Source organism: Cannabis sativa, chromosome 5 (assembly GCF_029168945.1).
Source record: "Cannabis sativa cultivar Pink pepper isolate KNU-18-1 chromosome 5, ASM2916894v1, whole genome shotgun sequence".
NCBI classification, from domain to species: domain Eukaryota; kingdom Viridiplantae; phylum Streptophyta; class Magnoliopsida; order Rosales; family Cannabaceae; genus Cannabis; species Cannabis sativa.
In genome coordinates, this window is record NC_083605.1 from 468,547 (window position 1) to 481,534 (window position 12,988).

Below are 12,988 nucleotides of genomic sequence, written 5' to 3' on the forward strand. Positions count from 1 at the left end.
TTTTTGACCATTTTTTCAAACCAACCCGCACGTGCGGTTTTTCCAAATTCCCAAACTGCACCCGTACCGCAAAATTAAAAACCCGCAAAAACCGCACTGCAAAAAATACTGCGGTGCGGTGCGGTTTTTGTGGTTTATGCGGTTTGGACTATCACTAAATAATTAAATTATTACAAATACAACAAATTTTGAGCAAAACTTGTCAAAATATAATAATTAGTGGACTTTGAGTTGAACATTCACATATTGGACCTAAATAAATATAAAAATTCGTATTTTTATAATGTGCGGTGCGGTGCGGTTTGAACCGCATATTAACAATTTAAAAATTCAAGCCGCACCGCACCGCGCGGTTTAGGAAAAATTCAAGCCGCACCGCACCGCGCGGTTTAGGAAAAATTCAAACTGCGACCGCACCCGCGAAGAATTTCAAACTGCATTTTTTTGCGGTGTGGTGCGGTGCGGGCGGTTTGAGCAGTTTGGGCGGTTTGATGAACACCCCTAATTCAAATTACAGATAAACTCATAGTACAACAAATATATACCAACAAACACTCTTATCATACAATTCTAGAAAATTGCAAGTGTAAGTCATTTTTATAAAATTGTTTGAGGTTTCAAAGACAAATTTGACCAATTGGATCATACAGTTTCTCTTTCTCACTCATCCATTTAGACTACCACTGGTTATTTCAATTAATTGAGTTTATGAGAGTGTTATATATTCGAGACATTTGATCCCCACATTTTTTTTAAAAAAAAAATTATAACCGATTTTATGAGGTATTATGTATTATGAACTATTTTATTGTGGGACTAGTTTTGTTTTTAATTTATATTTCAGTGTTTTAGGAACTCATTTCTTCTTTATTTTTAATTGTGATCGGTTTGAGTTATTGCGTGTTACTTGTTTGTATTCATTATGTTATATAACCAGTTTTATTTTAGTTATAACCGATTTGAGTTATTTCCGTTTTGTATTCTGTTTTGGTGACCCCATCGGACCCCATGGTCCGACCATCGGGCCCCCTCTCTCTAAGTCTCTCAAATCGAATGAAGAAGGAAAAAAAAAAAAAAAACCGGGTCCGATGGTCGGACCCCATGGTCCGACCATCGGGCCCCCTCTCTCTAAGTCTCTCAAATCGAATGAAAAAAAAAAACCAGGTCCGATGGTCGGACCATGGGGTCCGATGGGTCCGATTGGTCGGACCCCATGGTCCGACCATCAGACCTGGAGTGTGGGATTCTTGGGACCGGCCGAGATAGAGAGAGAAAGAGAGATGCTGTGAGAGTTTGGGGGTATTTTGGGGTTTTGAAAAAAAAGGTATAGTTTTTTTAGGGTTTAAATTATTGGTTTAGGAATCAAATTTTTTGATTTTCTAAGTATAGAAAATCAAATTTCCCAAAAAAAAAGAGGAAATTAGACTCTATACCCTTTTTATATTGTTCTCTTTCATTTTTACCCTCTTTTTTAAAACCTATCATTTTTACCTCTTTTTCTAAACACTTTACTGATTTTACCCTTGTCACATCAATATACTCTCCATGTGACTCCCTTATATCAGGGTATTTTGGGTACAATACATATAAAAAGAGGTATGTTTCAATTAAATATAAAATTAGAGGTAGTTTTGGTTAATTGATAAATAATAGAGGTATTTCTCAATATAATAATAAAGCCCAATTTTATATTTTTATAAAAAGAATATGGGCTTTCAGCAAAATGAGCCCAAAAATAGAGGACTAGGCAGGCCCGTGTAAAGCCCAATAAGAAATATATATGATAATGTGGATTTCTGCAACCATGGCCGTCGGGTACCTCTTCTCTATTTCTTTCCTCTACTGTATGCTTCATTCATGTACTTCTGAATCATGGATTTCTGTATGTTTATTTCTTTCTTTTCTATTTTCATAACACGCACGTGATCTGATTTTTCAGGAAGAACAAGAGGATTTCCAAGGGTAAGAAGGGAGGCAAGAAGAAGGCGTAAGTCAATTTTCAACTTTTATCTTTTATTCAGATTTGATATTGTACCTCATCCAAAAAGGTAATCCATAGGCTATCAGTGTGTTTAAGTTTTCTTGTTTTGTCATATTTAACTTTATTTACATTTTTGTTTTATAATAGGAGTTCTCGAATTGGGTGTTTAGTTTTAGTGGTATGCAAAATTTCGATGGTGGTTTGTGAGTGATTTTGTTAGATGTTATGTTATGGAACTGATTTTGTTAGACCACACTCTACACTAATATAAATGTTGTGATTATGTGAAATAACATTGAAATGAACTGATTTTCTTAGTTCTTTATATGGTGGTAACAGTTTTTTTCTTGTTTGTTTTGTTTGTATCATACAAGTGAACATGTCAGCATATGATAATGTGGTTGTTGGGAAGCTGAAGCTCAAGGGAAAGGCTCTCGATGTTAAGGCTGGCGGTATGAAGAAAAAGAAGAAACATAAGAAGCTTCTTCAAGATCAAAACTCTGTAATCAAACAAGATGATCTTTCAACTGCTGGTATGATACCTTGTCTTTACTTTTCTTTCTTGTTGTTGTTGTTGTTCAAGGTTGTTATTTCCCTATTTTTCTATGTTCAACACTTGAAATTGATCGCAAAAATCGTTTTACATGAATTAAAAATCGTTTAATCGGCCTATGCTATGCCCTGTAACTTGTTGAATCTGTGAAAACACCTTTTTCCTTGCTATAAATTTTCATAACTATTTGGATATTTATCATATTATGAATTATGTAGGTGGTGGAAGTGGCATTCTTGAGGAGGATGAAATCAATGATAGCGATGGCAGCAACAACAACAACAAATCGAGCGAAGAAGGAAAGAGTGGCAATTCTTATGATCAGAATATGACAGCTGCTGAGAAAAGATACATAGAACAAAGAGAGAGAATCGATAACCAGAGATTGGCGAAGACTGCTAACAAGTCTCACCGTGATAGGATTCAGGATTTCAATCAGTATCTTGCTAACATGAGTGAACATTATGACATCCCTAAAGTTGGTCCAGGTTAATCAACCCAAGCCCCAATGAAGCCTATCATCCATGTCAGGAGTCTTTGTTTAGCAACAAAACTTTTCAGGGCTTGATTATGTGTCTTTTTTCTTCTCTTGTGTTCTGTTCTGTTATGGGACTCAAAATCTTTGTTTACTGTTCTATTGTAAGATTTGTTAGGTGGCCAAGTACACTTGTGTAACTGTACCAAAACTCTATTCAAACTTGTATTATATAATCTGCTAGAAAACTCGTAAGAGACTTTAATGATAATGACTTCATGGAAAACAGGTTTTATCTTACTTCAAATTGCCAAACTTTATTACATTCTTCCTTCAACTCACTTCAGCTCATTGCATTTGCAACTATAAAAAACTTGTTCCGTTATCTAATATCAGTTCAATGAGAAACAAAAGCCAGAGACTGACTTATAATTAAGCCAATTGTAATAATAATAATAATTATAACACTAATCAAAATGAGAAGCTGTACATGTAATCTAGTATATGGTGTAGTTCTCAGCTCCAACCCTAGGCAGATGAGCTTATAGATACTCCTCACATCTGGAAGAATGGCTACCACTGCAAGTTAAAGCTGTTTTGAACTGCTCGTGCAAATTGATATCTGACCACTGAGCTTGTTGCTCAATCCAGCACGAACGACCACCTTGTAGTTCCTCCCAAAAGAAAATTGAGATTGCAAATCAGCCCCCAATGCCAAGTCCCCTTTCCATTTCACCAAAGACAAACCAATCGGCAATTGGTCTTGGCTGATGGGAAAATTTGCCTCCTCAGATTCACTTTTAAATTCGCTCCATAAGTTGAGTCACTTTGTGATCATACTCCTCCATATATACATTTGTCTGTCCTTTGCTCAATTTAGCAATCTAGAAATTCCTGAGAGCTTTAAATTGTCGAAGCTGATCATACTCATCTTTTTCGCCATCATCAGAATCAGAATCACCAATATCTCCACCTTAATCAGCTGACAATTTTGGAAGAGCACGAGATTGCAACAACCATGACAACAAGTGTAGAAGGGGAGGTGAACAAGAGTGAAAACTAAAGAGCTTCCGGTGATCCACTGACACCGTTGTTAATAGAGAGGTTACAGACAATATCTTCATAAAATGACTCAAAACAATAACTGAGATCGCAAGCTTGACCGTTAGAATGGTTCTCAGCAATAGATATAAGATTCATCAAACTTGAACTCATAATTCGAAAATTATTAACAGCTCGTTCAATGCTCTGCTAGACAATTTGAGACCGCTAAGCAACAAACAATTCATAGTTCAAAGGTGTGCAAGATGCAGGGCCATGCCAGCCTTGGGACTATTAGGCCTTAAGTAGCAATAAAATTATTGGGTCCTTTTCTACAAAAAAAATATGATACTTTTGAAAATTATTAAAAAAAAATATATATGTATTTTCAAAAATTTTATGTTTTTTTTTTTAAATTTTGGTCCCCTAGGTTGGTGAGCCTTAAGTCGATGCTTAGCCTGCTTTAGCTCAGGGTCGACCCTTGCTAGATGGTCCATCAAGTGGAAAGGATCCAACATGAGTGAAGGTAACAATAACACTTCTCCAAATAGAAGGACCAATAGCATAAGTGATTGATCTTAACAATGAAAAATCTTTAAGATCTCTGCTTTGAGTGTCCAACCTATCCACATAGAGAACTATATCAGGTAAGCATTTCTTTGTGACATTCTTTACTAAAGACAAGATTTTTTGCTTAGTGCTTTGTTCCATTGCAGCTACCTGAAGTATCAAAAGCCCTAATCTTGACACCATCCACTGTTCAGACAATTTCTTTCACACTAGTTGTGGAGGGTCTAAATGCATAAATTGGGATCTTCTCCAAAAAATGGAGTTTATGGTGGCACTCTTGCCAACACATGTTTTCCCAATAACAAATGTGTTTAAGGAAAACTCCAAAACATCATTCCCCTCTATTCAAGTTGGAAAGCCTTAGCCTTTGCATTTTCCAAGCTAAATTCTTGGCCAACTTGCCTTCCCGAAATAAGCGCCAACCTTAAAGAACCTTCCTTGCTATCGAATCTTCAATCGAGCCACCTACTATCTTAACTAGTCTTAAGTACTTCACCCTTAATTGTTGAAACTTGTTTGTCCACTCTCTTTTTCTCTTCCTCACTTAAGCTCTTCTCTCAGTCTCCTCCATCTGAATTAGTTATAGTGATATTACCATTGTCATTGCCATTGCCACTACCAGAGGAAGCACATATAGTCTCATTTTCAGTATTATCAGTTTTTCATCTTTTGTTAAATTAGAGACTATTTTCAATCCCTTCTTCATCATCATTACCACCATTCTCAACCACAAGGTTGTTTTTTGAACATCAGAAGCCAAATTCTAACACCCCTTCTTCTCTTCCTGATATGTTCTTGGTTTCAACTTCCTCAACCAGAACATTTACATTGGATTCATAATCTGTCGGTATGGACTTTGGACCTAAAGAAACTTGTTCATCATCATCAACACCTCTATCTACCTTAACCACAAAATTTCCATCAAATTGAGATTGAGAATCTATACGCATCAACTTTGCACCATCAAATTCCTCAAAAACAGGACCAAGGTTCCCATTACACTAAGAATCCGAGACAACTTCAAGTTCAACCATTGAGTTTGGAGGACAGTGGCAAAGAAGGAGAGTGCATTGGAGAATAGTGAAAAGGGGTATGATGTATGGAAAGAGATAATGGATATGAGTAGTGAGGAAGAAGAAGAGTGAAAAAATAAGCATGAATGTGCCACCAATCATTATTTTCTAACTAGACATTTGTTAAACCAAATCCAATTCTGTTGATAGTTTTGAGCACACCGCACCAAATCCAATCCTATGGCTGTTGAAGAGGTGCAATGTGCAAATTTAGTGCTTGTTTTGGTGGTGGAGAGAAGAGGGTGGCGACTTTTCCTTATTTGGATAAAGAAAAACAATGGATCTTGGCTAATTCTACATTTTTCTTGTAAATTTTAGTTTTGTTTACATTTTGTTTATCTATTGTGTCTTTCCTTTTCTATTGTTTTGTTCGTACTTTCTCTCATTTGGATCTTTGTGCTTATTCGCTTTGACAACTAGTTTTTATATTTGCTGGGTGTTGCTGAAAATTATTGAATACTACGCAAGTGCATGCAATCAAGTAGTATACTCACGCAAGTGAGGTCGAACCATAGGGAATTGGATTAATTACTACTAAATTATACTTATAATTCTATTTGGCAAATCAATAGTATTTATAATTGAAACAGAATGAAAGTAATTCAGAAAACTTAAATAACACAAGTGAAAGTTGAGCAAGATGAGATAATAGGGAGGAGAATCTGTTGTATGTTTACCTAATTGTTAATGCCTAATTTCTATCCTTTTCTTGAAGTGAATGATAGATTATAAATTAACCTAGCTCTTTTCAGATCTTCTAGGTTCTAAATCACATGTTCTCTAATTAATCTCTTAACTAAACTAACATGAAATCAGCATTAAGCAATAATCTACTCGTCACAAAAGTCATGTGAATACTCTCGTTTCACATAGAACATTGATTATCTAATTTTAGCATTCTCAATTCTCACTTTTTCAGATTTTGAATTGAGATCATAGAACATGCAGAAGGTGATCAAGCTTATACATGGAATTAAACACAAATAAAGATAATTTCACAATCAAGAATGGAGGAATGGCAATTAAACATTAACTAGGCAAAAACATTAAACAACATTCATCATCCTCCCTAAATGGGAAATTTAGTTCAGAAATAAATCTATAACCATTCCTATAACAATATTCAACATAAGGAAATTAAAGAGGAATAGAGAAAGAAACTGTTGGTGGAATTATTCGGGATCTTCACTTTGATTTCCTCTGCTCTTCCTGCCGCTTTCTGCTGAGTTTTAGGGTTTCAAATCGCTTCCCTTGACTTCCAATCGCATTTTTCTATTTATAACTAATTTTTAAGGTTCGTCGGAGAAAAATACCCCTGACCGTACGGATGCTCGCCGCGGCCAAAAGTGGTCTTGCCGCAGCCAGAAGTGCATCAAAAAAGCATGTTTCTGCCCAGACTTTATGGCCGCGGCCATGGAAATCTCGCCGCGGCGAGATGGAATTTTCTACTTCGCTCTCTTTTAGTAAAATGGGCATAATTTTCTCATACAAACTCCAAATGAGCTGATTCAAGATGCGTTGGAAAGATAAAAAAAAAGATCTAAAACTTTTCTGTTTTGACTTTTTCCAAAATATGATCAAAACATAGTCAAATTTAGGCTTGAAGTTTCAGCTTTATTCTCTTTCAAAATTTTCTTTATTTTATAGATCACTGTTTTCCAAAATTTGTCCAATTTATACATCCCAAGTGTAGAAACCTAAAACCAAAGAAAACAAGCATAATTCTATTCCAAAAATAATAATAAAGAAGAAAAACAACTATAAAATGTGACCCAAAACTTAGGCTAAAAATAGCCTAACACTGGCATACAAGGCATGCCCAGCAAATATAAAAACTAGCTGTCAAAGCGAATAAGCACAAAGATCCAAATGAGAGAAAGTAAGAACAAAACAATAGAAAAGGAAAGACACAATAGATAAATTCAACATTTGTTTAATAATTATTCTTTTTCTCTCCTAATATGAATTAAAACTTAAGTTGTAGAAATATTTTATCTGCTCAAATAAATACCAACAATTTGGTATGCCATGTTAACCAATCCAAGTAATTTGGATCATATACATCAATAGATGGAAAAGGTTAAAGGGAAAGTAACTATGATCTTTAATAGAAGAAAGAGACTATAATGATAATAACTTCATAGTAGAACCTCGATCATGTGTAATATTCATTGTGCTCCAGTATCCAGCTTCCCACCAAAAAAACTTAGTAACAACACCAGCATCAATATAGTATTAACAAGCATCGAATCAACGACTTTACCGTTCACTTCATACTGGCAAAAAAGAAAAAGAAATAAGTTAAATACTAGCAAAAGAAACGTACAGTGTGTCCATATAGCAATGATGGTGTAAAGTTGATGCCTATAGATTCTTAATCTCAATGATGGAAATATTGTGGTTGAGGTAGATAAAGGTGTTGATGATGATGAACAAGTTTCGTTAGGTCCAAAGTCGATACCTATAGATTATGAATCCAAAGTAAATGTTCTGGTGGAGGAAGTTGACACCAAGAACATATCAGGAAGAGAAGAAGGGGTGTTAGAATCTAGTTTGTGGTTGAGAATGGTGATAATAATGATGAATACGAAATTGAAAATGGAGTCTCTTATTTACAAAAGATGAAAACCTAACTAATTATACTGAAAATGAGACTACATGTGCTTCCTCTGATAGTGGCAATGGCAATGACAATGGTAATATCACTATAACTAGTTCAGTTGGAGGAGACTCAGAGAAGAGCTTAAGTGAGGAAGAGAAAAGGAAAGTGTACAAGTTTCAACAGTTAAGGGTGAAGTACTTAAGATTTGTTAAGATAGTAGGTGGCTCGATTGAAGATTCGATAGCAAGGCAAGTTCTGTAAGGTTGGCGCTTGTTTCGGGAAGGCAAGCTGGCCAAGAATTTAGCTTGGAAAGTGCAAAGGCTAAGGCTTTCCAACTTGAATAAAGGGGAGTGATGTTTAGGAGTTTTCCTTAAACATATTTGTTATTGGGAAAACAAGTGTTGGTAAGAGTGCCACCATAAACTCCATTTTTGGAGAAGAGAAGATCCCAATTTATGCATTTGGACCCTCCACAACTTGTAAATTTTTTTTTTGGGAAAGTGTATGGTGTCAAGATCAGGGCTTTTGATACTCCAAGTTTGAAATTAGCTGCAATGGAATAAAGCACCAATCAAAAAATCTTGTCTTTAGTGAAGAATGTCACAAAGAAATGCTTACCTGATATAATTCTCTATGTGGATAGGTTGGACATTCAAAGTAGAGATCTTAGTGATTTTTCATGGTTAAGATCAATCACTTCTGCTCTTGGTCCTTCTATTTGGAGAAATGTAATTGTTACCTTGACTCATGCATCCTCTCCACCCGATGGACTATCTGGTTGGGCTTGAGCTAAGGCGGGTTAGGCGTCCTCCTAGGGCCCACCGAGTTCAAGGGCCCAAAAATTAAAAAAAAAAATTCTTTTCAAGTACATATATATTTTTAATAATTTTTAAAAATACCGTATTTTCTCTAGAAGGAATTATTTTATTGCTACCTAGAGCCTAATAATCCCAAGGTCAGTTCTTGCATTTAGCGCCTTTGAACTATGAATTATCTGCTGCTCACCGGTCTCAAATTGTCCACGAGAGCATTGGACAAGCTATTGGTGATTTTCGAACTATGAGTTCGAGTTGACAAATCCTATATCTTTGGCTGTGAACCATTCCTCTTGTAGAAAGAATAGGGATGATTAGAAAGTGCTCCCTAACGGTCAAGCTTGACAATCTCAGTTGTTGCTTTTGAGTTATTTTATGAAGATATTGTCCGAGGCAAGTAACCTCTTAACAACGGTCAAGCTTGGTGATCTCAATTTTCTCTTGGGAGGAACTACAAGGTGGTCGTTCATGCTGGATTGAGCAACAAGCTCAATGGTCATATATCAATTCGCGCACAAGTAGTTTGGAAAAGCTCCAACTTGCAGTGGTTTCCATTCTTCCAGTTGTGAGGAGTATCTATAAGCTCATCTGCTCTAATTACATGTTTAGCTTCTCATTTTGATTAGTGTTATGATTATTATTATTATTATTACAATTGGCATAATTATCAGTCAGTTTGTGGCAAATGCAATGAGCTGAAGTGAGTTGAGGGAAGTATGTAATAAGGTTTGGTAATTTGGGAGCAAGATGAAATCTGTTTTCCATGAAGTCATTATCATTAAAGTCTCTTACTTGTTTGCTAGAAAATTATATAATACAAGTTTGAATAGAGTTTTGGTAAAGTTACACAAGTATCAAACTTGTACTTGGCCACCTAACAAATCTTACAATAGAACAGTAAACAAACATTTTGAGTCCGATAATAGAGCAGAACACAAGAGAAGGAAAAAGACACATAATCAAGCCATGAGAAGTGTTGTTGCTAAACAAAGACTCTTGATATAGGCTCCATTCAGGCTTGGGTTGATTACTTTAGGGATGTCATAATGCTTTGCTCACTCATGTTAGCAAGATACTGATTGAAATCCTGAATCCTATCACGATGAGATTTGTTAGCAGTCTTCGCCAATCTCTGGTTATCGATTCTCTCTCTTTGTTCTATGTATCTTTTCTCAGCAGTTGTCATATTCTGATCATAAGAACTGCCACTCTTTCCTTCTTCGCTCGATTTGTTGTTGTTGTTGCTGCCATCGCTATCATTGATTTCATCCTCCTCAAGAATGCCACTTCGACCACCTACATAATTCATAATATGATAAATATCCAAATAGCTATAAAAATTTATAGCAAGAAAGAAAGTGTTTTCACAGCTTCAACAGGTTATAGGGCATAGCATAGGCTGATTAAACAATTTTTAATTCATGTAAAACGATTTCTGCGATCAATTTCAAGTGTTGAACATAGAAAAATAGGGAAATTACAGCCTTGAACAACAACAACAACAAGAAGAAAGAAAAGTAAAGACAAGGTATCATACCAGCAGTTGAAAGATCATCTTGTTTGATTACAGAGTTTTGATCTTGAAGAAGCTTCTTATGTTTCTTCTTTTTCTTCATACCGCCAGCCTTAACATCGAGAGCCTTTCCCTTGAGCTTCAGCTTCCCAACAACCACATTATCATATGCTGACATGTTCACTTGTATGATACAAACAAAACAAACAAGAAAAAAACTGTTACCACCATATAAAGAACTAAGAAAATCAGTTCATTTCAATGTTATTTCACATAATCACAACATTTATATTTGTAGGAATTTACTTGGTGAAATTCCAAGTTTAACCTACACCACTCAAGAGATTTGTCAAAAAAAAAATGACAAGGACAGAATTGTCCTTTAAAACAATTAATATAATCAATTCACACAACAACCAAGATTTGGTCGTTTTCTCTTGCACGACAAAGGAACTTGTTGTTCTTACCAACACGACAGATCGTTTGGTTCCAAAACGATCTGTCGTTCTCCTTTGAATAAAACTCGAGGAATCAGAGCTAACCCTAGCTCATTTCCTCTCTTCGAACCTTCGAGAGTCTCAGAACTCTCTCTCTGCCTTCTCTCTGGTTCTCAAACCCTAGAACCAGAGATCTCCCTCGATCTCTTGATCGATCTAACCCAGAAACTCACCCAGAAACACCACACAACACATACACAAAGATAGAACAACAAATAGTAGGGTTAGAGAGAAAATCAAACACCAGAAAATATAGAGGTTCGCCCTAGAAATTAGGGGTACATCCTCTGATGAGCTCGCCTTGAAGATCGACCTCAGATCTTGCACTATGATGAATGAATGTTACAACAGGTAAGAAATCCAAGTCACAGATCGACTGGTATTTCTAGGTTTTTTTCTCTCTTTTGTTTTTTCTGTGTTTATTTCTCTCTTGTTTTCTGATTTCTCACACTAACTCTCTTCTGTTTCTTGTGCATGTACTTGAAAACATCATCTGGAGCTGGAAACCTTCACAGATCTGGTAACCTAGGGCTTTAGCTTCTGGTATCTCTCAACTGAGAGATCTGGTATGGTTCTAGTGCTCTTTTATAGTTGTAGTTTAGGGTTGATCACAGAACTAGGAGTTAGTTACAACTTCGGTTGTAACTAACAACTAGTTCTTGATCCACTAGAGGCGAAGCCACCTAGGATCTGATTTCTGTTGTATTCTGTTTGTATTTATTTGTAATTTTTTTTTTCTTCACTTCATCTGTAAAACTGTAATAATAAAGATTACAGTGAGGTCTAAATTTAACAATTTCCACCTTAGATCTCATTTGTAATGTTTATTATCATAGTGCTTCGTCTTCAAGGGTCTTAGCTCATAGTGGTAATGGTCATCCACCATTACCAACCCCTAACAAGTCCAAGCAGTGCTTGAACTTGGTTAAGGGTAGCACCTTAGTACCGATATCAGAAGGATTCTCTTCAGTGGGAACTTTCTCTATCTGTACTACCTTCTGAGTCACTTTATCTCGTATAAAGTGATACTTGATTTCCACATGTTTAGTTCTGTCGTGAAAGACAGGATTCTTACACAAGTGGATACAACTCTGGCTATCTGAATAGATTGTAGGTTCTTCATCTAGTAGTTTAAGTTCATCTAGTAGTCCCTTAAGCCAAATGGCTTCTTTAATAGCCTCTGTAACAGCTACATACTCAGATTCTGTTGTAGATAAAGCTACAACAGGCTGAAGTTGTACTTTCCAGCTGATACAATTACCCCATAGTGTAAAGAAATAGGCAGAGGTAGATTTTCTACTATCTCTGTCACCTGCATAGTCTGCATCACTGTACCTAGTGATCATTCTGCTGTTGTCCCTTCTCTTGTAGTTTAATCCCACTTCTGTAGATCCCAATAAGTATCTTAGTAACCATTTCATAGCCTCCCAGTGTTGTTTACCTGGGTTAGCCATGTACTTGCTTAGTACACTAATGGCATAGGCTAAATCAGGTCTGGTACTGACCATTAGGTACATCACAGATCCCACTGCACTAGAATAAGGCACTTCACTCATAGATTCTTTCTCAGCTGTAGTTTTAGGGCATTGGTCTTTGCTTAGATAGTACTGATTAGTCATAGGTTGCTTAGTTTGCTTTGCATTAGTCATAGAGAAATTCTCTAAGACTTTCTTAATGTAGTTTTTCTGATGTAGCCTTAGTGTCCCATGCTCCCTGTCCCTAGAGATGTTAATGCCTAGGATCTTAGCAGCCTTGCCTAAGTCCTTCATCTCAAATTCTTCCCTTAGCCAACCTTTCATTAGGTCAATCCTGGTCCTTTCCTTGCTCACAATGAGCATGTCATCTACATACAGCAGTAAGTAGATGAC

The 12,988-nt window shown here is 36.1% G+C and overlaps 1 protein-coding gene and 2 pseudogenes across 6 annotated transcripts; 1 reads left to right on the top strand and 2 right to left on the bottom strand.

Annotated features, from left to right (window-relative positions):
- Positions 1-1,800: 1,800 nt before the first annotated feature.
- Positions 1,801-3,309, top strand: LOC115717075 (uncharacterized). Of its 6 annotated transcripts, none has more exons than XM_030646012.2 (4): positions 1,801-1,844; positions 1,940-1,987; positions 2,356-2,514; positions 2,753-3,309. In XM_030646012.2, exons 3-4 carry the CDS (start codon positions 2,361-2,363, stop codon positions 3,025-3,027), a joined length of 429 nt encoding a protein of 142 aa, XP_030501872.2. In that variant the 5' UTR covers positions 1,801-1,844; positions 1,940-1,987; positions 2,356-2,360; the 3' UTR covers positions 3,028-3,309. The 6 variants fall into 6 exon arrangements, with proteins under 6 accessions (XP_030501872.2, XP_060971087.1, XP_030501874.2 ...); XM_061115104.1 differs by having other exon boundaries at positions 1,804-1,859; XM_030646014.2 differs by having other exon boundaries at positions 1,804-1,844; positions 1,940-2,048.
- A 500-nt stretch (positions 3,310-3,809) lies between these two features.
- On the bottom strand, positions 3,810-5,341 carry LOC115716500 (translocase of chloroplast 159, chloroplastic-like; annotated as a pseudogene).
- Positions 5,342-10,054: 4,713 nt separating this feature from the next.
- On the bottom strand, positions 10,055-10,913 carry LOC133038529 (uncharacterized; annotated as a pseudogene).
- Positions 10,914-12,988: the final 2,075 nt, after the last annotated feature.

Bases quoted from the DNA above. Each gene is read 5' to 3' on its own strand.
- LOC115717075 (XM_030646012.2), top strand. From the start codon at position 2,361: ATGTCAGCATATGATAATGTGGTTGTTGGGAAGCTGAAGCTCAAGGGA. The intron at 2,515-2,752 runs GTATGATACCTT...TGAATTATGTAG, and splicing joins AGATGATCTTTCAACTGCTG to GTGGTGGAAGTGGCATTCTT.